This window comes from Electrophorus electricus, unplaced genomic scaffold (genome assembly GCF_041902795.1).
Source record: "Electrophorus electricus isolate QZ-2024a unplaced genomic scaffold, ASM4190279v1 Scaffold101, whole genome shotgun sequence".
NCBI classification, from domain to species: Eukaryota; Metazoa; Chordata; class Actinopteri; order Gymnotiformes; family Gymnotidae; genus Electrophorus; species Electrophorus electricus.
This window is the reverse complement of record NW_027658383.1, coordinates 233449-257718: the sequence shown is the minus strand read 5'-3', so window position 1 is coordinate 257718 and position 24270 is coordinate 233449. Positions and strand designations below refer to the sequence as shown.

Here is a 24270-nt window from a genome sequence, read left to right as displayed (position 1 = left end):
ACACAAACACACTACATATGTCAAACACCGTACCATGACACTTCTGTCTGTCCTCCAATACTTTAGTGTCTGAATCAGTGGCTGTTTATACTGTTAGTGTCTTTGATCAGTTTATAGTAATTCAGTTTGCACTGTCAATGTATTGTTTGCCTGTTGACTTGTGGGACTGTTTCCAAACTTAGTGAGCAGTGGAGCTAACAAAGAAGCAGTTTTAATTTGTTTATTTTCTTGTTAACAGTGCTCTGAATTAACACACCTCACACACAGTGTGTCACCCCCCCCCCCCAACACCACACATTGTAACTTTTTGTGTGTGTGGTTGTGTGGGGGTGAGGCAGTGTGATTGTGATTATGTGTTTGCATTTGTGTAAGCATGTGTGTGCGCACATGCTCATTAGCATAGGGTGTGTGTGCGTGTACTGATCTGTAAATGTGAGGGGTTTTTCTCCTCTCTGCAGGCTGGATAACTGCAGTATTACAGATGAAGGCTGTGCTGCTCTGGCTTCAGCTCTGAGGTCAAACCCCTCATCACACCTGAGAGAGCTGAATCTGAACTTCAATAAACCAGGTGACTCAGGAGTGAAGCAGCTCTCTGCTCTACTGGAGGATCCACACTGTAAACTGGAGAAACTACAGTGAGTTACTGATTTACTGTCTCTTTATATACACACACACACACACACACACACACACAAGCACACATACATACACATACAGTCAAACCCAATATCCTCGCACACATATGCGCACACTCAATATCATCAGTCAGTATCCTCAAACACACACGCACAAATACATACTGTCATTAAGCTCTCTCTCTCCCTCTCTCTCTCACACACACAAACACACAGTCAGTATCCTCTCACGTGTACACATTCAGTATCCACACACACACACATGCACACACAAACATGGAGTCAATATCCCCACACACACAAATACATACACACAGATATAATTGCTATTACCCTCTTCCTCTTTCTGACACACACATTCCATCACTGTATTAATTAGATTCACATTTACTCACTCACACACTCACTCACTCATTCTCTCTATATACACACACACCATCACTGCATCACTATCACAACATGTGTATGTATACTGATCTGTAAGTGTGAGGAATTTCTCCTTCTCTCTACAGGCTGTATAACTGCAGTATTACAGATCAAGGTTGTGCTGCTCTGGCTTCAGCTCTGAGGTCAAACCCCTCATCACACCTGAGAGAGCTGAATCTGAACCACAATAAACCAGGAGACTCAGGAGTGAAGCAGCTCTCTGCTCTACTGGAGGATCCACACTGTAAACTGGAGAAACTACAGTGAGTTACTGACTTACTGCCTCTTTATACACACACACACACACAGTGTGAGAGGATGTTGTAAGTATCCTCTCTCACTCACACTCAGACACACACACACACACACACACACACACACACACACACAGTGGGTGTCCTCTCACTCTCTGACCGTCGCTCACAAACACACACACACACACGTGCTGTCAGTATCCTCTCACACACAGTCATTATCCTCTCACTCACACACAGACACACACAGTCAGAATCCTCTCTCTCACTCTCTCACACACATACACACACACACACACACACACACACACACACAGTCAGTATCCTTTCACATGCATACACACACACACAAACACACGCAGAGTCAATATCCTCTGACTCTCACATGCAAGCACACACACACACCCACCCCCCCCACACACAGTGGGTGTCCTATCACTCTTTCACACACACACACACACACACACACACACACACACACACACACACACACACACACACACACACACACACACACACACACACATCTCTCTTTTACCCACATTAACATTCTCTTTCACATTTTCACAGCCAGTTATGGAAACAGATGCAGGCCAAGATGTAACATGTGTAAAACATAATAAATTTACCTGAATTAATTATAATTACAAAGATATTAGAGTAAATTCTGTTGTGTAGCCCAGTGTAGGTGAGAATGTGTAACTAACTTTAGAAAATTACTCATCTGAGTTGTATTTCTGAGCTGGTGTATGCAAAGTAGTCTTGTTTTTTTTTCCACTTTTCCTGAACATGTTTCTGTTTCTGTGTGTCTGCCCTTTTTACCAAAGTCTGCTGTTTGGTCTTCCTAGTGCTGACCTTTGCCTGTTAACACTGTTTGCTTTTTGGACTGTGGACTGGTTGTTGTTCCTCGTATTTAAATGAGACTTTTCCCCATTTTATACAAACCAGCGCTGGACTCTGCTCCTGCCCTCCCGCTGACAGTGAGAACAAAGATTATCCAACCCCAAAAGTGGGATCCTCGTGGAGGGACTCCTTCACCTTCATTGAAGAGTACATAAAGCGATCGGAATCCACGTCTGACCGGAGACTACTGTTGTCATAGTTCTCACATTAACAAGGGAGATAACCAGAGACAGGTATGACACATGGGTGGGGTGTGGCAATGAAGACACACACACGTGACGTCAAACAAACAGCGAGGAGTCTAGGAGGAGGGGGCCATGCCATGACAGTGTATATTTATATATGTGACATCTGCTCTGATCTTTGACGTGGGATCCAGTCAGGAGAGTGGAGGGGAGCAAGGTGACTCCCATGATGCTGTGTGCCTGTCACGTCTACAGACCGGAGCATTCCCCGTTTCCCAGGCAACCTAGTAACTTCTGGGGTTTTGTCATTCTCTATGGATGCCTGTCTCCTCCCCTTTGTCTCCAACTGTTTCTGATGTATCCCTGATTATAGTCTTATACAAAAAAAAAACGTTCCTATGTATCTTGTTTGACAGTTATTGTTTCTCCTCGCTTATGGTTAGCTTTTGTTTCTCCTTGTGCCTTCGTTGATATGTGTTTGATAATATGTCTCTCTTGGTTGTTGGTTAGTTCTCGTCGGTCTTTGTTTCGCTTTGTTTTGGTTAGAGTGTGTTTGTCTTTCATTGTGTTTGTGATAAGAACCTGTGTTACACCTAGCTCCTTGCTCCTGTTTTGTTTGTTTACATCTCATTTGTGCTCTCCCTCTGTGTTTGCCGTGTACGCTGCCTTTCCCGTAAATGCTTACCCGGTATTGCTGTCTGTCTTTGATTTTGTTCAGTGTTTGTTTGTTTATTAAAACTAAGTGTTTCTTTATCCTATTTGTCACAATCGTTTTGGTTTTACTTGTTAGTTCCATTTCACGTAACACGCAAGGTGTCGGCACTTCACACGTGTGTTCCTGTTGTTTTTCTATCCTTTATATTTCATTTTGTTAAAATCATGCTATATGGAGCTGTCTTTAATCGTATTAGCTTTTCAAAGCTTCAAATGTGAAGTTTTACATTCATTTTTGTAGACATTTGTTAATCCCAGTTATCTCATTCTTTCTTGCATTATGCACTGGCTCACCATATCACTGTATGTGACAGTTTCTCTTCCGAAAGCTTGCCTGAACGTTGGCATATTTTGACAGTTTTCAGTCTGTTCTGCCTTGCTTTCCTTTATGCAGTTTTCCATGCTTGGTTAAATATGTGGGTTCAGAGCTGGAATAAATAATAACATACCCATTAAAGATGCTCCTACATGCTGCAGTGTGTCTTTCCATTTTTTATTTTTGTTCATTTATTTTTTTTGGCAACTAATAAGTTAAAAACAATTTGCAGACACTTCAATACTGAACAAAGCAGAATATCCCGATACATTTTTTGATAGTTTACATCAGTTTCCAGGATACATTCCAAGAACAGATCTTAAGCTTTACAGCATTTGGCAGGCGCTCTTATTCAAAGCAAATTACATTTTAAAGCAAATTCTAGCTGGTTATTCATTAATAGGTCTTTGTTATTGCTGTACATCAAAAAAGATGTAATACCAATAATATACAAGAATCTTTCTAAAAGAGCAAGAATTTGCCTCTCAAAAACAAGACATGCCTCTCTTGTCTGCATCAAAATTTCTGTTTGTCTTAAAAGTCAAATCCTAAAACCTTAGCCGGTTACTTGTGCACAACCAGAATTTTTGATGCACTTTGTTCCTCACTGCACTAGTGCTCTGCATATGTAAAAATGAAGACCCAGAACATGCAAAGATGTCATCAAAATATAGAATAGTTGTTTTGAGGAATCTAAAATCTATGATTGTCAATATTTGTTTATCACAGCATAATCACAGCTGCTAGCTAGTGTAACTAGTTAAGAGTGCATTTTGACCAATATCTACCTAAAGTAAGCTACTTTGAGTGATTAACTACCTAACCTAGCTATTTCCTTTACTTAACTATTTTGTCCTGACATGTTTGAATCAAAACGAAATGAAAATCTATCCTGATTGTTTGCTGAATCAATTCTTGATGATTCAGGGTAGCTAGCTAACCTAGTGAATTTAGCCACCTGGTCAAAGTGTAAAAGCCATGATTATTAAGGTTGTCTGCCAGATTTAATTAAAAAAAAGAAAGAAACAAGTTCACATGAAATGGGCCTTAATGAAGACATTGCTTTAGCCAAAGAAATCTAATCATTTCCAATGTACCATTACAGGAGGAGAAAAAACACCAAAATCTAGGTTGAAGTTTAAGGTAACATGTTAACTAATCATCGGCATGTGAGTGACTATAACAGCTGATACCTGCTTGTAAAGTGTTCTTGAGTCTGAGAAAGGTGCTATATAAATGTTAATAATAATAATAATAATAATAATAATAATAATAATAATAATAATAATAATAATAATAAAAATAATAGGTAGCAAGATTAAACAAAAAGCATCAGGGAGATGAGGAAGAAAATATGTTACTTGCAGGTTTGTCAGCATCGGGAGATTTACATTTGGGTTCTTATAATGCGCCACATAAAAAAGTGAACAGAGCTCGAATGATGTGATATTGTTAAGGGACTGAGGGGGCAAAACATTCAATTAATATTACAAATACAACAAATTTTATACACATTTACCGTGTATATGTGAATGGTTTATACATTGAAAAAATGCATCAAAAACAAATAAGATGAACAGTTGCATAGCTGGATAGGCCTAATATATTAATGGACAGAACACCGGAGCTTTTTGCCGAAGCAACGTCTGCGCTTGAGAGGAAATAAGATATTTTAACTTACACTAACTATCAATCAAAAGGTCCAGTAATACACAGTCCAGAAGTACATTTTAGTAATGGTAAAACGAGACAGCCGTGTTTATGTCGTCACACCTGCTGTTTGTGACGTCACAGAAGCAGATATATAAAAAGGCTTAACTGGCGTCATGGTTACCATTTTGACAGAGTGCGCAAACTGGACAAACCAAACTACGAACTACAAGGATATTCAACAATTGTTTTTTCACATTTTCCTGTGGATAAATTGGATTATTGTCAGTTAGACATTTCTCCGATATCAAAGGTAGGCCTAACTATCCTCTTTAAGGCAAACTGGGAAACGTCTATATGAAAAGAATGCATAAAGGAAATAATTTCCATGTGTTATTTAGATTGAGACGTCGTGTGTTTATATACAAAGCGTATTATTTCTCTTGAAAAGTGCTGGGTTTTGGATTCGTTTCTGATGTCCCTTAAATTTGCATCCCTTTTATCATCGATGGCACGTGCGTTCACTTAAATCAGCGCTTGGACTAAAAGGAAGAACGTCCACATTTATGGCGTTTGTATACTTGTCGGCGTCGAAAAGTATCAGCAATGTAGTTTAAGATATATTTGTAATACAACTTTTGTATTTTGATTAAAATTCATTTTCGTTTCACGAAATATCAGTTGCGCTGCGTTTTGACATTGTGTGACATTATAGGAGTTTTCAGATTATAATCATGAACGTTTTCAGATTCTGTCATTAGAAACACGATGACTAAAACATGTGTGTTACTTAAATGAATTAATAAATGAAGGAAAGATTGCTTGTAGATGAAACATTACCATTTTTACTTTCAAAAAGTGTTGGGGATAAAAATAGCCATTTAGGAATGTTACAATCTGATTTTCAACCGTAGTGACATGTAGCATCCTCATCATAATTTACGCATATGCCCGTGAACAAATTAAAATAGTTACTTTTGTGCTGATCATTTTAAGAGAATATTGAATAGATTAAGAAAAGTGTCACGGCCCGCGTGCTGCAGGGCAAGGAGCAGGACTCACAGACCTCTCTCGTCCCAGAAAAACATTTATTAGACACAAAAGATTAGTAATCAACGGTAACTGCACTCATATGTAACAAACCATTGCAGCGTGAACATGGGGACAGGCAGAAACACACATAACGAGTACAACCAGTAAACAATGAACAATAACACTAACATGAACGTGTACACATGTACGATGACCGACATCGAACGAAACACACACAGTTTAGAGGTATAATTTAATATTTATTTGTAAAGTATTTCAAGATTTTATATATTTTCTGGTTTTCCACAGTGAGATCATCATGAGGGGAACAGGAAGTACAAACAAGAACTTCTTCCCTGATGTGAAGACCATCCCAGCTCCAGAAAAAAGCCCTACAGAGGCAATGGCCAACCCAAAAATTTCTCCTTTTCATTTCGTTAATTCGCACAGAGGAGGAAGCAGCATCTATTTCCCAGACATTTCTGGAGTGCCCCAGAGGAAGCAATATAAACCTCAAAACCTGAGAAAATCTGGCATGGGCACAACATTATCGGCAGTGCTGAAGGCCACGGATGTAAAAAATGGTGGAAAGTCAACAGGCAGACTCCTGGATGAAGGTCAGCGATGCAGCAAATCTCGGTTCCCTTCTCTGGTTGTAGAGCCACACACCAAGAGCAGTGCTGTGAGTGTGAAGGCTGATCACACTCCACCAGCTCCATCCATCTCAAGGCTACCCGCCCTCCACCCAAAGCTGGCAGCTCTCAAACAAAAAAGCCCAAAGCCTGCTGTGACCCTGCATGTCCCCCACAAACATGTCAGGGAAGTCCCAGGAAAGGTGCAGGACAAGCACAGTGAGGTGAACTCCACATTTTACACCAGGCCAGAAGTGGGTGAGGTCCTCTACCAGGACCTGGAGAGGCTAACGTCAGCCAGTCAGTGTGCCTCCAAGGTCGAAGCTTCCCAGCACCAGTATGACCTGAGCTGCCACAAACCGCTGCTCATCAGGAGGGCGACCTTACATAAGCTAGAGAGCAGAGCTGCGCGCCCAGCTCCGCCTGCCCCCTCCCTGGTGCCACGTCGCAACCGTGTGCCCCGGCCATGCAAGACTGAGGATAAAAACAAGAGGCAGGACAAGTGCCAGGATGGCCAGGCTGCCTCTACTTCCCCTGGAGCCAAAGAAACATCTGTCGTGAAGATTTATTTCTCTCTGTTGTTAACAGGGAGAAGGAACTGTGGGCTTGACCAATTGGGGCAACAGACAGGTGAGCATAGGGGACCTCGCATCAATGGGTTAAAAAAAATGACTTCTTTTGACATTTATTTCACCGTCGAATACTAGAGTATTGAGTATTGAGTCAGATTTGTTTTATTTGTCTGTTGTGTCTCAGCACCTGCTCCAGTGCATGTGAAATGAATGGACTTCACCTGTTCTGTAGATGACCACGATCAGTTGCCTTACAGCCTTTGTAAGCAACAGAAACCTTCAGGGCCGTGTTTGCACATTTGCTCTCCAACCTGAGATTGTCTGACATCCAGAATTCCTGACACTTATTACTTCCTGAGAAAAAAAAAAATCTTTAAATAAATGCAATTTTAAATGTATGCAGAGATGTTTTTCTGTGATATTTCTGTTTCAGTTATCTTGAGTGTGTGTAAAAATGGGTGTACGTTTGTTATCTTTCTTCACAACTGCTTCCTCTCCAACATACATATACTTGTGTTCTTCTTTCTACTGGACAAATACAACACACATTACATTTACTTTGACTTAAAGCACAAAGTTACACATCTGACTCTTGGTCTCTTCTGATTCAGCAAACACCAGTTCTCTCTCTCTGAACTGGCCTATAGCACTATTGAGAAGGAGGCCCTTGCGCTCCTCCTAGTGTTACAACATTTTGAGGTGTACCTTGGTGGTCTTCCATTACCATATACACTGATCACAATCCGCTCGTGTTCTTGCAGAATATGGCTAATGCCAATCAACGCTTAATGCATTGGTCTCTGATTAAACAAGTGTTTAATATTGACATCAAACATAAAAAGGGTTCAGAAAATGTAGTGGCAGATGCTCTTTCCAGATGTTGAAGTTTTGGGCATGTTTTGTTGTTTGTGTATGGGGAGGGGTGTTACGGAAAGGTGTGTGTGTGTGTGTGTGTGTGTGTGTGTGTGTGTGTGTGTGTGTGTGTGTGTGTGTGTGTGTGTGTGTATGTGTGTGTGTGTGTGTGTGTGTGTGTGTGTGTGTGTGTGTGTATGTGTATGTGTTCTAGATCCACTGCCAGGATTTCCAACATTTTTGAGTCTATGTACTAAAATGATGTGATCTATATTGTCAAATGCTGCACTCAGATCAAGTAATACAAGCAAAGAGACATAATCCTGGTCAGAAGCCAACAACAGGTTATTAACTACTTTAATTTGTGCTGTCTCTGTACTATGATTAGGCCTAAACACTGACTGAAAGCCTACATTTTTAGTAAAGGTTCAGTTACTTCGGGTAGGATTTCCTTATGAAACGTGTGAGAGCAGAATATTTCTTAGTAGATGTGCAATTGTACTAAAAAGAAATATAGCATTATTTTAGTTATTTTCTATGAGGTTTGAGAGATAAGATGTTGGAGTGTTAATAAGTGCTATTCTATGGAAGGCTCTCCTTCCATGCAAGCTGGAAGACTACAAGCTTAGTGTGGCACCATTTATGTTCTATTTTTCGAGTGTTGTACAAATTTTTGCCCCTAATTTTTTTTTATTCTTAAGTGGAGCAACAGCAAAACTGGCCTAAGATCAGTGAAACAATGTTGAACTTTTTCTTTAGAGATGCATTTGAGATGTGGTACATTAATTTGTCCACCAGAGGGAGATGTATTACTGTAGATGTTTTAAAGGGCCAAAGTGTCAATAAATGTTATCAACTTGAGTACAAAAGATTATAGTGTATATATAAAGTAAAGTATATATAAATACATTAAATACACTAACACCAATAATACATTATTAATAATATTAACACTGCTAACATTATCGGAATAAAAAGTGATGTGTAAATATTTCCATCTTTCTATATTTTGGTGAGTTACTGTACAACTTTCTTACAGGAAGTTGGTAGGTCTGGATGGGTTCTCCATCTTGGTCATAAGTAAATGTTCCAAGAGGTTTTCCTTCCTCGTTTTCATGTGTCAGTGCCTGGAAGAGCAGGAGTGTATAAAAATGATGAGTGCGGATGAGTCTCTGGCGAACGAGCTGAATACATTCTTTGCTCGCTTCGAGGCTACATCTAGCAGCGCTAATGGTAGCAGCACAAATGCTAACGGCGCTAGTGCTAACAGTGCCAATGCTAACAGCGCTAATGCTAACGGCGCTAGTGCTAACAGCGCTAGTGCTAACAGCGCTAATGCTAACGGCGCTAGTGCTAACAGCGCTAATGCTAACGGCGCTAGTGCTAATGGCACTATCGGCGCAGCCAATGGCACATGCGCGGGGCCCACCATAGAACAGCGCCCTCTCATCATCACGGAGAGTGACGTGAGGAGAGTGTTTAAAAGGGTGAATACCAGGAAGGCGATGGGACCAGACGGTATCTGCGGGAGGGTCCTCAAAGCCTGCGCAGATCAGCTAGCCCCGGTATTCACCGACATCTTCAATCTCTCCCTGACGCTCGGTATTGTCCCGTCCAGCTTCAAGCGGTCCACCATCGTCCCCGTCCCGAAGAAACCTTGACCCTCCTCCGACCTCAATGACTACCGCCCTGTCGCCCTCACATCAGTCGTGATGAAGTGCTTTGAAAAGCTAGTCAGAGACTTCATCACATCTTCATTGCCAGCCTCCATGGACCCACTGCAGTTTGCATATCGCCACAACCGCTCCACTGACGATGCGATTGCACATCTGCTCCACACTACAATGACTCACCTGGACGAAGGGAGGGGAAATTATGTTAAAATACTATTTGTCGACTACAGTTCAGCATTCAACACTATCATCCCCTCCCTACTCACTACTAAGTTGGGAGATCTAAGACTGCATACATCCCTGTGCGACTGGATCTCCAACTTCCTAACAGACAGACCACAATCAGTACGGGTGGGCAACTGCTCCTCAACCACCCTCACCCTCAGCACTGGAGCTCCTCAGGGTTGTGTCCTAAGCCCCCTGCTCTACTCACTGTACACCTATGACTGCACAGCCACTTCCAGCTCTAACATCATTGTCAAGTTTGCTGACGACACCGTTGTCGTGGGTCAGATCTCGGACAACGACGAGAGGGCCTACCTGGAGGAGATTAAACACCTCGAAAACTGGTGCCAGGAAAATAATCTCCTCCTAAACGTCAGTTAGACAAAGGAGCTGATCGTGGATTGCAGCAAGAAGCAGGAGCGGCACTACCAACCTGTGAGGATCAGTGGGACCACGGTGGAGAGAGTAGATAGTTTCAGGTACCTTGGTGTTCACATCTCGCAGGACCTGTCCTGGTCCCGCCATACCAGCTCCCTGGCAAAGAAGGCTCGTCAGCGTCTTTACCACCTCAGACGCCTAAGGGACTTCAGACTGCCCTCCAAGGTACTGTGGAACTTCTACACCTGCACTATCGAGAGCATCCTCACGGGGAACATCACAGTCTGGTTTGGGAATAGCACCAAGCAGGACAGACAAGCACTCCAAAGGGTAGCGCGTTCAGCAGAGCGCATCACTCACTCGGAACTTCCTGACCTGCAGACCATCTACTACAAGCGGTGCCAGACCAAGGCCAGGAAAATTGTGAAGGACCCCACCCATCCCAACAATACACTCTTCTCTCTGTTGAGGTCAGGGAGGCGCTTCCGCTCCCTGAAGACCAAGACAGAGAGGCTGAAGAGGAGCTTCTTCCCACAGGCCATTCGGGCCCTGAATCAGGGAAACTGATAAACTGTGGGGACCACCACCACCACCATGTAACATGACTGTATATCTGTACATCTGTATATATAGATTTAGATTTATACTCAATTACCCTGTTACACAACAACTGTAGATATGGTATTATACAAAATGGATCTGTACATTCTGTAGATTGTGTACATATATACCCAACCATATACATTGTACATTGTGTATATAATCATAATATACATATATTGTACATACATTGTTAATATATTTTTGTACATACATAGAATATATATATTTATCTGCATATATATATATTTTTCTCTATGTACCCCTGTTTCTCTTGCTCAGTTTAGACAGAGCACTCTCCACCATTTCACTGCGTGTTATACTGTGTATGACTATGTATGTGACGAATAAACCGAACTTGAACTTGAACTTGAACTTGAAATGTGAAAACATTACACCCTGGAACCCCTTAAAAAGGAGCAGCTCTATCACGAGATGACAGGGCAACTTATTAATTAAATAATTTGGTGTTGTGTGTGTGTGTGTGCGGGTGTGTGTGTGTGTGTTTTTCACGACTCACATGAACGGTGAAGTCCTTTGGAGCAATGTTGATGTGTCCAGTGGATGAGAAGTTATGAGGGATGTGTTCCAAGGTAATGTGAGTAATCTTTGGGGACCACGGAATGCCCAACACTTAACAGGGTAGGCCCCAGGCTGCAGAGAGAGAGAGAGAGAGAGAGAGAGAGAGAGAGAGAGAGAGAGAGAGAGAGAGAGAGAGAGAGAGAGAGAGAGAGAGAGAGAGAGAGAGAGAGAGAGAGAGAGAGAGAGAGAGAGAGAGAGAGAGAGAGAAGAATTTTGAAACAGTGGGTTTATTACCAGTATTAACAGTTTATGTTCTAGCACATAGGAGGCATCCAATAAACGTGTATGGTTTCATTCCTGCATTTACTCTTCAGCCAGTGAGAGTACTCACAACCAGAGGGGCTCGGACAGGTGTGTGAACGTGTGTGCAATCAATCAGTGACTAAGGAGAACCAGTCCCGTGCTCCAGTAAAAAAAAATAACACACCCATCACTAAAGTCCCTGTCAACTACACATGTCACTAACATGCCAGTTATCAAAACATTTCTTACCAATATATCTGCTGTCATTTCCTAACTGCTACCAGCAGACCTGTCAGCTTACACTGCATCGTTACATGTGCATTTCTGTCATTGTGTCTTTTGTGTATTGAGTACAAATGTTTTTTTACCCACACAGGAGCTCGGACATGAGATGATTTGATATGTAGTGACTCAGAAATGCAGACTCACCGAAAAGCAGCAAGAGGAGGAAGAGGAAGATAGCCTTCCTCACATATGCAGTGTGTCTGTGGAGAGACAGAGGGAGAACATAGCAATGCAGAGTACAATACAGAGTATATGCACAAACACAAACTTACCTGCTGAGCAGAAAAACGTCAAGCAGAGAGATTCCAGAGGTCAGGCTGTGCCATGCTGTTCCCAGCCACCAGTAGAGCAATGCAAAGGCATGAGCTAAACAAACAAACAATACATCATTAAAACAAGTGATAATGATGCTTTGTCCGTAGTAAACACAGAATGCAGCAGAAAGTAAACATTTTATGAAAACATGGGACATGTTGATTCTACTGCAGTACTAATTTACTACTGCTTTAGTATTTTTTTAGTATAACTATAGTATAGTTTTAGAATAGCTTTAGTATAGCATTAATGCCACTTTAACACTGCTTTAGTAACAGTTCAATGAAGTACAATGAAGCAAATTCAATTGGACCGGGGGAGTTGGAGATGGAATTTAAGTATTTGGTGCATATAAGGTCTATGATGAGTATTAAGTAAATGAATTGATGTATTGACAATATGCTTAAAAAGTTTATTACAGCAATACTAATTTAGTACATACATGCCTATAATACATACAGACTTTCATAAATGTGTGTGTGTGTGTGTGTGTGTAAGAAAAAACAATGATTATAGCTTGTCATGAACTGGTTATAAACAGTTGAATATGACATCAGCACTGACCTGTAAATTCATCCTGCCTGATGAGCTCACTGGTGTATGGGCCATGTGATTGGGTAAGGCTGCCAGCATGGCTTCAGGTGTTCAGGTGCCTTCCTCTGGAGAGAAACAGAGACAGAAACAGAGAAAGAGGAAGAGACAGTGAAAGAGAGGCTGATGTACACCAAATACACATGCACTCTTACACATATGTACACACATGTATGCACACACACCTGAAGGGCGTCTCTTTGTAAGAGATTGGTCGAGTAGATCCATTAGAACAGGTTCCTGCAGTGTCGTTATCGTGGCGTTAGTACCAACTTGTTAGTAAATGTACACTGCGCCTTGACATCTCTGCGTGTCAATTAATCAGTGAGTCAATGGGTCATTTAAAAGGATCTAATGTTCTCATTTATTCATATATGCTTTCAAGGAATATAGGCATGAAGTTCCATCTGAATGTTACATTAATGAATAGGACATACACTAAAATTTACTTACTAAATACTTCAATGTTATTTAAATAACATGGGACTCAGACTCTTTCTATAGTCTTTTGCTGCGATTCATGAATGGCTTCTCTGCGGGTTGACCAAGTGTTGTTTTCCTAGATAATAATCTAGTCCTGGACTAATGCGGAACTAAATTGCAGTGTCATCTCTGAAGCACATCCCTAATGGACAAGGCTGTAATTGTCAAAGTGACAATAAATAATACATGCAAATAACAGAGAATCAAAAGGCATCAGCTAAATGCCATTAATGTAAATAATTAGCCTTTGTGGTTGAATATATTTGTTGATATTCTATGTGTCCTGCTTATAGTGTTGTAATTTACCTCTTTGTGTCATTTTCTTAGAACATACATAAAACAACATACCCAAGCAACTGCATATCAAGTATGGTCATCGAACCTGTACCTGTACATAAATCAAACAATAAATATCTGTAAGGCTCGGTGCAGGCCGATGGCCCTCCGGCCACCAGAGGGAGCCCTCGACTTAGTCATACCACTAATCAGACTTAACGCCCAACAGCTGGGCTAGGCCTATATAAGCCCAGTGACCTAGTCACTCAGTGCTGGGTCTTTGCCAAAGTTCTGAGCAAAGCTCCTAGCTGCTACCTTCAGGTATTGAGGTCTGTGAGCCCTTGTGATACACCTCACTTCTGTGCTGCAACGGTGTCTGTGTTTTTACGCATCCCTTCCCATCTCCAGTTTTCCCCGTCTAATCTGTCTCCCTTCCAAGGCTCCCCTTAGCCATCAGAATACTGATGTTATATATATATAATGTGTATAATGTAGGAAGATATGCTGCTGCATGAAAGTACACATTGCTGGTATGTATACTTTGAATGGATATTGCATCAACACTATTAAAAATATGTTAAAGTAGCATAATAAGCACGGCTCAAAATGATTTTCCTATAGAGTGCTTCTCAGAGGTTTATCATACAGCTTGAAGGCACTTGGTTATCAGATCAAATTTGAAAAAACTCTACTGTGCCAGTTTTTTAAAAAAAATCTATTTATATTGAAGTCCTACTTTTAATGGGGTTTAAATGCTCACTCATACAGAGAACGTATGATTACTATATCTATGAATTTTCCCATAATGCCAAATCAGTTCCACTACCACCAAAGAGTGACAGCCTTTGACTTTCACAGCTGTAAGATTTGGCAATTTCTACTGTACTATTTTTTTTCTTTTTTTCTTTTTTCAAAAACCAGTATTAAAATACTAATGTGGTTAATGGGGCTTAGAGACAGTTATCTATAAATTACTTATTTTAAGTAATGTGGTCATTTACATAATGTTCTATAGGTCTATGCAGTCTTTAAAATCAGCTTTGGGTAATTATGTTTGGTGTCATTTGTGACTTTCTAAAACATAACTCATTACATAGCTGATAAAGTTTTTCTTTCCCTGATTATCAACCAGCAGAAGAGAACTGGTGTTTGCTGAATCAGAAGAGACCAAGAGTCAGATGTGTAACTTTGTGCTTTAAGTCAAAGTAAATGTAATGTGTGTTGTATTTGTCCAGTAGAAAGAAGAACACAAGTATATGTATGTTGGAGAGGAAGCAGTTGTGAAGAAAGATAACAAACGTACACCCATTTTTACACACACTCAAGATAACTGAAACAGAAATATCACAGAAAAACATCTCTGCATACATTTAAAATTGCATTTATTTAAAGATTTTTTTTTTTTCTCAGGAAGTAATAAGTGTCAGGAATGCTGGATGTCAGACAATCTCAGGTTGGAGAGCAAATGTGCAAACACGGCCCTGAAGGTTTCTGTTGCTTACAAAGGCTGTAAGGCAACTGATCGTGGTCATCTACAGAACAGGTGAAGTCCATTCATTTCACATGCACTGGAGCAGGTGCTGAGACACAACAGACAAATAAAACAAATCTGACTCAATACTCAATACTCTAGTATTCGACGGTGAAATAAATGTCAAAAGAAGTCATTTTTTTTAACCCATTGATGCGAGGTCCCCTATGCTCACCTGTCTGTTGCCCCAATTGGTCAAGCCCACAGTTCCTTCTCCCTGTTAACAACAGAGAGAAATAAATCTTCACGACAGATGTTTCTTTGGCTCCAGGGGAAGTAGAGGCAGCCTGGCCATCCTGGCACTTGTCCTGCCTCTTGTTTTTATCCTCAGTCTTGCATGGCCGGGGCACACGGTTGCGACGTGGCACCAGGGAGGGGGCAGGCGGAGCTGGGCGCGCAGCTCTGCTCTCTACCTTATGTAAGGTCGCCCTCCTGATGAGCAGCGGTTTGTGGCAGCTCAGGTCATACTGGTGCTGGGAAGCTTCGACCTTGGAGGCACACTGACGGGTTGACGTTAGCCTCTCCAGGTCCTGGTAGAGGACCTCACCCACTTCTGGCCTGGTGTAAAATGTGGAGTTCACCTCACTGTGCTTGTCCTGCACCTTTCCTGGGACTTCCCTGACATGTTTGTGGGGGACATGCAGGGTCACAGCAGGCTTTGGGCTTTTTTGTTTGAGAGCAGCCAGCTTTGGGTGGAGGGCGGGTAGCCTTGAGATGGATGGAGCTGGTGGAGTGTGATCAGCCTTCACACTCACAGCACTGCTCTTGGTGTGTGGCTCTACAACCAGAGAAGGGAACCGAGATTTGCTGCATCGCTGACCTTCATCCAGGAGTCTGCCTGTTGACTTTCCACCATTTTTTACATCCGTGGCCTTCAGCAGTGCCGCTAATGTTATGCCCGTGCCAGATTTTCTCAGGTTTTGAGAGACTTGAGGTTTATATTGCTTCCTCTGGGGCACTCCAGAAATTTCTGGGAAATAGATGCTGCTTCCTCCTCTGTGCGAATTAACGAAATGAAAAGGAGAAATATTTGGGTTGGCCATTGCCTCTGTAGGTCTTTTTTGTGGAGCTGGGATGGTCTTCACATCAGGGAAGAAGTTCTTCTTTGTACTTCCTGTTCCCCTCATGATGATCTCACTGTGGAAAACCAGAAAATATATAAAATCTTTAAATACTTTACAAATAAATATTAAATTATACCTCTAAACTGTGTGTTTCGTTCGATGTCGGTCATCGTACATGTGTACACGTTCGTGTTAGTGTTATTGTTCATTGTTTACTGGTTGTACTCGTTGTGTGTGTTTCTGCCTGTCCCTATATTCAATGGTTTGTTACATATGAGTGCAGTTACCATTGATTACTAATCTTTCGTGTCTAATAAATGTTTGTCTGGGACGAGAGAGGTCTGTGAGTTCTGCTCCTTGCCCTGCAGGACTCGGGCCATGACACTTTTCTTAATCTATTCAATATTCTCTTAAAATGATCAGCACACAAGTAACAATTTTAATTTGTTCACGGACATATGCATAAATTATGATGGGGATGCTACATGTCACTACGGTTGAAAATGAGATTGTAACATTCCTAAATGGCTATTTTTATCCCCAACACTTTTTGAAAGTAAAAATGTTAATGTTTCATCTACAAGCAATCTTTCCTTCATTTATTAGTTAATTTAAGTAACACGCATGTTTTAGTCACCGTGTTTCTAATGACAGAATCTGAAAATGTTCATGATTATAATCTGAAAACTCCTATAATTTCACACAATGTCAAAACGCAGCACAACTGGTATTTCGTGAAACGAAAATTAATTTTAATCAAAATACAAAAGTTGTATTACAAATATATCTTAAACTACATTGCTGATACTTTTTGATGCCGACAAGTATACAAACGCCATAAATGTGGATGTTCTTCCTTTTAGACCAAGCGCTGATTTAAGTGAACGCACGTGCCATCGATGATAAAAGGGTTGCGAATTTAAGGGAAATCAGAAACGAATCCAAAACCCAGCACTTTTCAAGAGAAATAATACGCTTTGTATATAAACACACGACGTCTCAATCTAAATAACACATGGAAATTATTTCCTTTGTGCATTCTTTTCATATAGACGTTTCCCAGTTTGCCTTAAAGAGGATAGTTAGGCCTACCTTTGATATCGGAGAAATCTATAACTGACAATAATCCAATTTATCCACAGGAAAATGTGAAATAACACTTGTTGAATATCCTTGTAGTTCGTAGTTTGGTTTGTCCAGTGTGCGCACTCTGTCAAAATGGTAACCATGACGCCAGTTAAACCTTTTTCTGTGACGTCACAAACACCAGGTGTGACGACATAAACACGGCTGTCTCGTTTTAGCATTACTAAAATGTACTTCTGGACTGTGTATTACTGGACCTTTTGATTGATAGTTAGTGTAAGTTAAAATATCTTATTTCCTCTCAAGCGCAGACGTTGCTTCGGCAAAAAGCTCCGGTGTTCTGTCCATTAATATATTAGGCCTATCCAGCTATGCAACTGTTCATCTTATTTGTTTTTGATGCATTTTTTCAATGTATAAACCATTCACATATACACGGTAAATGTGTATAAAATTTCTTGTATTTCTAATATTAATTGAATGTTTTGCCCCCTCAGTCCCTTAACAATATCAGATCATTCGAGCTCTGTTCACTTTTTTATGTGGCGCATTATAAGAACCCACATGTAAATCTCCCCATGCTGACAAACCTGCAAGTAACATATTTTCTTCCTCATCTCCCTGATACTTTTTGTTTCTTTGGCTAAAGCAATGTCTTCATTAAGGCCCATTTCATGTGAACTTGTTTCTTTCTTTTTTTTTATTAAATCTGGCAGACAACCTTAATAATCATGGCTTTTACACTTTGACCAGGTGGCTAAATTCACTAGGTTAGCTAGCTACCCTGAATCATCAAGAATTGATTTAGCAAACAATCAGGATAGATTTTCATTTTGTTTTGATTCAAACATGTCAAGACAAAATAGCTAAGTAAAGGAAATAGCTAGGTTAGGTAGTTAACCACTCAAAGTAGCTTACTTTAGGTAGATATTGGTAAAAATGCACTCTTAACTAGTTACACTAGCTAGCAGCTGTGATTATGCTGTGATAAACAAATATTGACAATCATAGATTTTAGATTCCTCAAAACAACTATTCTATATTTTGATGACATCTTTGCATGTTCTGGGTCTTCATTTTTACATATGCGGAGCACTAGTGCAGTGAGGAACAAAGTGCATCAAAAATTCTGGTTGTGCACAAGTAACCGGCTAAGGTTTTGGGATTTGACTTTTAAGACAAACAGAAATTTTGATGCAGACAAGAGAGGCATGTCTTGTTTTTGAGAGGCAAATTCTTGCTCTTTTAGAAAGATTCTTGTATATTATTGGTATTACAGCTTTTTTGATGTACAGCAATAACAAAGACCTATTAATTGATAACCAGCTAGAATTTGCTTTAAAATGTAATTTGCTTTGAATAAGAGCGCCTGCCAAATGCTGTAAACTGATGTAAACTATCAAAACATGTATCGGGATATTCTGCTTTGTTCAGTATTGAAGTGTCTGCAAATTGTTTTTAACTTATTAGTTGCCAAAAAAAATGAATGAACAAAAATAAAAAATGGAAAGACACACTGCAGCATGTAGGAGCATCTTTAATGGGTATGTTATTATTTATTCCAGCTCTGAACCCACATATTTAACCAAGCATGGAAAACTGCATATAGGAAAGCAAGGCAGAACAGACTGAAAACTGTCAAAATATGCCAACGTTCAGGCAAGCTTTCGAAAGAGAAACTGTCACATACAGTGATACGGTGAGCCAGTGCATAATGCAAGAAAGAGTGAGATAACTGGGATTAACAAATGTCTACAAAAATGAATGTAAAACTTCACATTTGAAGCTTTGAAAAGCTAATACGATTAAAGACAGCTCCATATAGCATGATTTTAACAAAATGAAATATAAAGGATAGAAAAACAACAGGAACACACGTGTGAAGTGCCGACACCTTGCGTGTTACGTGAAATGGAACTAACAAGTAAAACCAAAACGATCGTGACAAATAGGATAAAGAAACACTTAGTTTTAATAAACAAACAAACACTGAACAAAATCAAAGACAGACAGCAATACCGGGTAAGCATTTACGGGAAAGGCAGCGTAGACGGCAAATACAGAGGGAGAGCACAAATGAGATGTAAACAAACAAAACAGGAGCAAGGAGCTAGGTATATCACAGGTTCTTATCACAAACACAATGAAAGACAAACACACTCTAACCAAAACAAAGCGAAACAAAGACCGACGAGAACTAACCAACAACCAGGTAATATCCTCATATATGTGTTTGGTGACAACCTTACACAGGTAATATCCTCATATATGTTTATGATCACAACCTTTCACAGGTAATACCCTCATATGATCACAACCTTACACAGGTAATATCCTCATATATGTGTATGATCACAACCTTTCACAGGTAATATCCTCATATATGTGTATGATCACAACCTTACACAGGTAATATCCTCATATATATGTATGATCACAACCTTACACAGGTAATATCCTCATATATGTGTATGATCACAACCTTTCACAGGTAATACCCTCATATCACAACCTTACACAGGTAATATCCTCATATGTGTATATTCACAACCTTACATAAGTAATATCCTCATATATGTGTATGATCACAACCTTACACAGGTAATATCCTCATATATGTGTATGATCACATCCTTACACAGGTAATATCCTCATATTTGTGTATGATCACAACCTTTCACAGGTAATACCCTCATATGATCACAACCTTACACAGGTAATATCCTCATGAGATCCTGATGACACGTGAAAACCTTCTTTGCTGTCTTTGTTTACCAGATCCTTTTTTTTCTCAGACTCCTTCCTGTTTACAGATGTTGCTCGGTTTCTGTATTTATTAGATGCTACATTATTAGGAAAAATACGTTCCACTCAAGGTTATAGTTGATGTCTCAGGATGATGTGATGTCTCAGATTAGAAGTCTAAAGAGTCCATAAACCCAGACCAGCACAGCAGTGGCCCCTCCTAGTGTGAAGAGGGTGCTCCACCCCCAAACATCCGGGCCCCACCCTCCAGCACCCGAGCTCCACCCTCCTGCAGACCCAGATTTACAGCGTGCCAAACCCACCAGAAAGCACAAAGAGCACCTCACACCATCAGCAGAACCAAGTACAAGGAAACTGCAACCTCAACTAATTCCACTCACTGCCTACAGTTCCCAAAAACACTTGCAAGTCTCTGAAAATACCAGTTTATACAGGAGGGGATTAACAGAGATTATATTATATGCACAAGAAGAGGGTGGGGGCTCATGATAATGAAATGGCTACATCTGGTCAGAGCAGTTAATGGAACAATCTTCAACTCAAAAAATACAATAAATAAAAATGTATTAGTTTGTAATAATGTGCAAATTCTTAGTCATTGCTTGGATTTATTGTGTTAAATGAAGAGCAATGCAACATTATTCAGTGTGACAAGCAATAAGCAAAAAGCATTTTGCTTATTCCTGCTGGGTCTTTCATTCATAAAGTCTTAATTCTGAATGTGTTAGATGATGTCAATGTTACCTAATCATGTAGAGCTAGGCGTGTTACAATAGAAAAGCTGAATATAAGTGTGAAGGGAACTCAAGGGATTGGGACTAAACAGCTGTGTAGCCTTAAGAAAACCACTTATCAGTGAGGCTAACTGGCAAAAATAGCTTCAATTTGATAGGGAGCATAAAGATCGGACTCTGCAGCAATGGAAGAAGGTAATGTGGTCTGATGAGTCCACATTTACCCTCTTCCAGAGTGATGGGCGCATCAGGGTAAGAAGAGAGGCGGCTGAAGTGATGCACCCATCATGCCTAGTGCTTACTGTACAAACCTGTGGGGGCAATGCTATGATCTGGGGTTGCTACCGTTGGTCAGGTCTAGGTTCAGCAATGTTATGTGCCCAAAGAATAAGGTCAGCTGACTACCTGAATATACTGAACGACCAGGGTATTCCATCAATGGATTTTTTCTTACCTGACGGCACGGACAATTCCAGGATTCGTCGGGCTCAAATTGTGAGAGAGTGGTTCAGGGAGCATGAGACATCATTTTCACACATGGATTGGCCACCACAGAGTCCAGACCTGAACCCCACTGAGAATCTTTGGGATGTGCTGGAGAAGACTTTGTGCAGTAGTCCAAATCTCCCATCATCTATACAAGATCTTGGGGAAAAATTAATGCAACTCTGGCCAGAAATAAATGTTGTGACATTGCAGAAGCTTGTGGAAACAATGCCACAGTGAATGCATGCCATAATCAAAGCTAAAGGCGGTCCAACGAAATTTTAGAGTGTGTGACCTTTTTTTTGGCCAGGCACTGTATATGCCCAGCAGTGCTCCTCTGCCTTGTGGTGTGTGATATTTGTGGACAGAAAGAGGGGAGAGGCTCCTAGCTTTATAAAGCCTGTGGTTTGCATTAATGAACACCTGGGTCATCGCCTGTTGTTTCTGCATGCTGAGGTCAGTATGACCTCATAAGTGAAAAGGTATTAGGATGAGAACAAGCATAGTGCCCTACAGGCATATGTTTGTGTGCACATGTGTAGATGTTAGTGACATGTTTACATTCATATTGTTCACATAATGTTTAATAGTGGTGTCTCCCTGGCAATGTAAACATCCCAGTGTTAGTGAGAGATGGCTCAGACATTGGGCTAAACCACACTGATCCTGCTTGCTGCGTGAGAGAAACAGCTGGCAGGATCAGTGTGGTTTAGCTCCATGTTTGAGCCATCTGACTCTGACCAAGAGTCTCTTCAACAGGAAAATGGACCCCAATAAAATCTTATCGATGACAAAATAGTGTGTCCAAAACTCCAGCTGGTTGAGCTAAGATTCACTCAGTTATAAAGAGGCTGAATTATGTGTACTCTTCATTAAGGTGGGTGGTGTTCCCTTAATTAAAGTGGGTTGTGTACTCTTAATTAAAATGGGTGGTGTTCTCTTAATTAAAGTGGGTGGTGTACTCTTAATAATCCCTTAGAGCAATGCTGGTTGTGGAAGCTTTTGAAGCTGACTCAGGGGCGCCGTCAGGGATTTTGGGCCCCATGAAAAGATATGACACTGGGCTCCACCTTCCCATCACCCCAGGCCACGCCCACCCTGAAAATGTAGCATTGTGCATGTAGTGGAATTCACTATTTGATGTAAGACTGAAATCATCTATAAGAAAAGTGCTAAAGACCATATTTTACAGTTTATGGAAGCTTTCTAGTCTTTTAAAAACAGAGATCTTTTCCAACACTAATGAATTTATTTCTCATGGGAACAATCCAGTGTGATCTGCCTTAGACTTATACAGAGGCCTTGAAACCACCTGCATCAGAGCCTCTGTTTTGCACATATAGACTCAAAAAGGTCTCTGACCTTAAGATACCCCAGAAACATTATTCATCTTTATGCTTTCAGACAGTCTTGCACCACTCTGCACGTGTGACAGGGAGCTTCAAAGCCTATTTTAATTAGATCACAGATCGTCTCATGAAAATACAGATTAACGTTTGGCCTTTCCTTTGCCTCAAAACATTTGATCACCTCATTCCCCCCTTTCACGATTTTGTCATGAACTATTGTCCCGCTGTCTCTATTTAATGTGTCATTGTTTTATATAAATGTTAACAATGTTGTGACTTTAGTTTATTATTTCTAATATGAACTATTGAATTTAACTGCGTGCCCTGTAACATTCTTTTCTTACTTATGTGGCCAACATCCATTGGGCATGGCGAAGGTTTCTTATATTATCACACAAATATCTTAGGTTATACAGTTACTTCAGTTTATAAATTATGTTAATACTGTTATTTGGAATAAAATTACAGCAGGATTCTCCGAACAGAACACATACACCTCCCCTCTCGGCCAAAAACTTATCCAGAGCTATACGATTTTGCCAGGTCATTAATGACATAGCTTCCAATTGCACCGCCACTGCTATTAGTGCATCAGTATAATTAATAAAATGATGCTGATTATAGTATATGTAATTTATCCAATCAATAGTTTTGTTTATAGTAAACCACCAGAGAATTGATTCAGATCCCGCAGCAATTTGATTTCTAGCCTTAAATTAATCCGAAGCCCCCCTATGAACTCCAATAGCATCAATGATACTTTATCATCCAAACTACCCTTCGGTGCCTCACGTTGCTGAACACAATGATAAGCATCGTTGTGTGGGAAGTACAGCTTCAGGTACAGGAACCATAGGAAATGACACAATCAACATGACTCTTACCCCCACATACCCAATGAGCATCCGGAATTACGACACCATCATATTTCTGCATGAGACGTGCATGATTAACCAGGTCTTGTTCTACAAAAGTTCCATTGGAGTTGTCAAAATAATGGGTATTGTTAAAAGTTGAAATATAACAGGTTCAGTGTAATCCATAATCCAAATCCTACAACATTTCCTTGTGAAATTTCCCACATTTTTCCTCCTGTACAATAAAAACAATCAGGACACACTGTGGAATTCATCACAGTAATACTTTTTTTCTTACAGTTGTAGCTTTCTGCACAGGTGTCTGCCTCCAATTCTTTGAGCTCAATGAGTTAATTCTGTTCACCAATATGGACGTAGCCAGCCCTCTATCCCAGTAAACCTGTCTCTTGTCTGTCATTATTCAAATCTTTAACCCTACACACCGCCTCCCATCATCCAGCGCTGGCCGTGGTTCAAACGGTCCCAATGGCAAACGCTCCACTCCAACTGTTGCTCTTACAGGCACTTAGCTAAACAACAACTGCAGCCAACAGAGCCCTTTTCCAAATCCTCCT

At 40.5% G+C, this 24270-nt stretch overlaps 1 protein-coding gene across 1 annotated transcript in view; it reads left to right on the top strand.

Annotated features, from left to right (window-relative positions):
• Positions 1 to 429: 429 nt before the first annotated feature.
• The window catches only part of LOC145653983 (ribonuclease inhibitor-like), a gene marked incomplete at its 5' end in the record, with an annotated part of 52093 nt that continues 28252 nt past the window's right edge, over positions 430 to 24270 (top strand). Inside the window, 2 exons of the mRNA XM_081708665.1 lie at positions 430 to 635; positions 1148 to 1324. Coding sequence (XP_081564791.1) covers positions 430 to 635; positions 1148 to 1324 — 383 coding nt within the window. The remainder of the gene's footprint in view (positions 636 to 1147; positions 1325 to 24270) is intronic.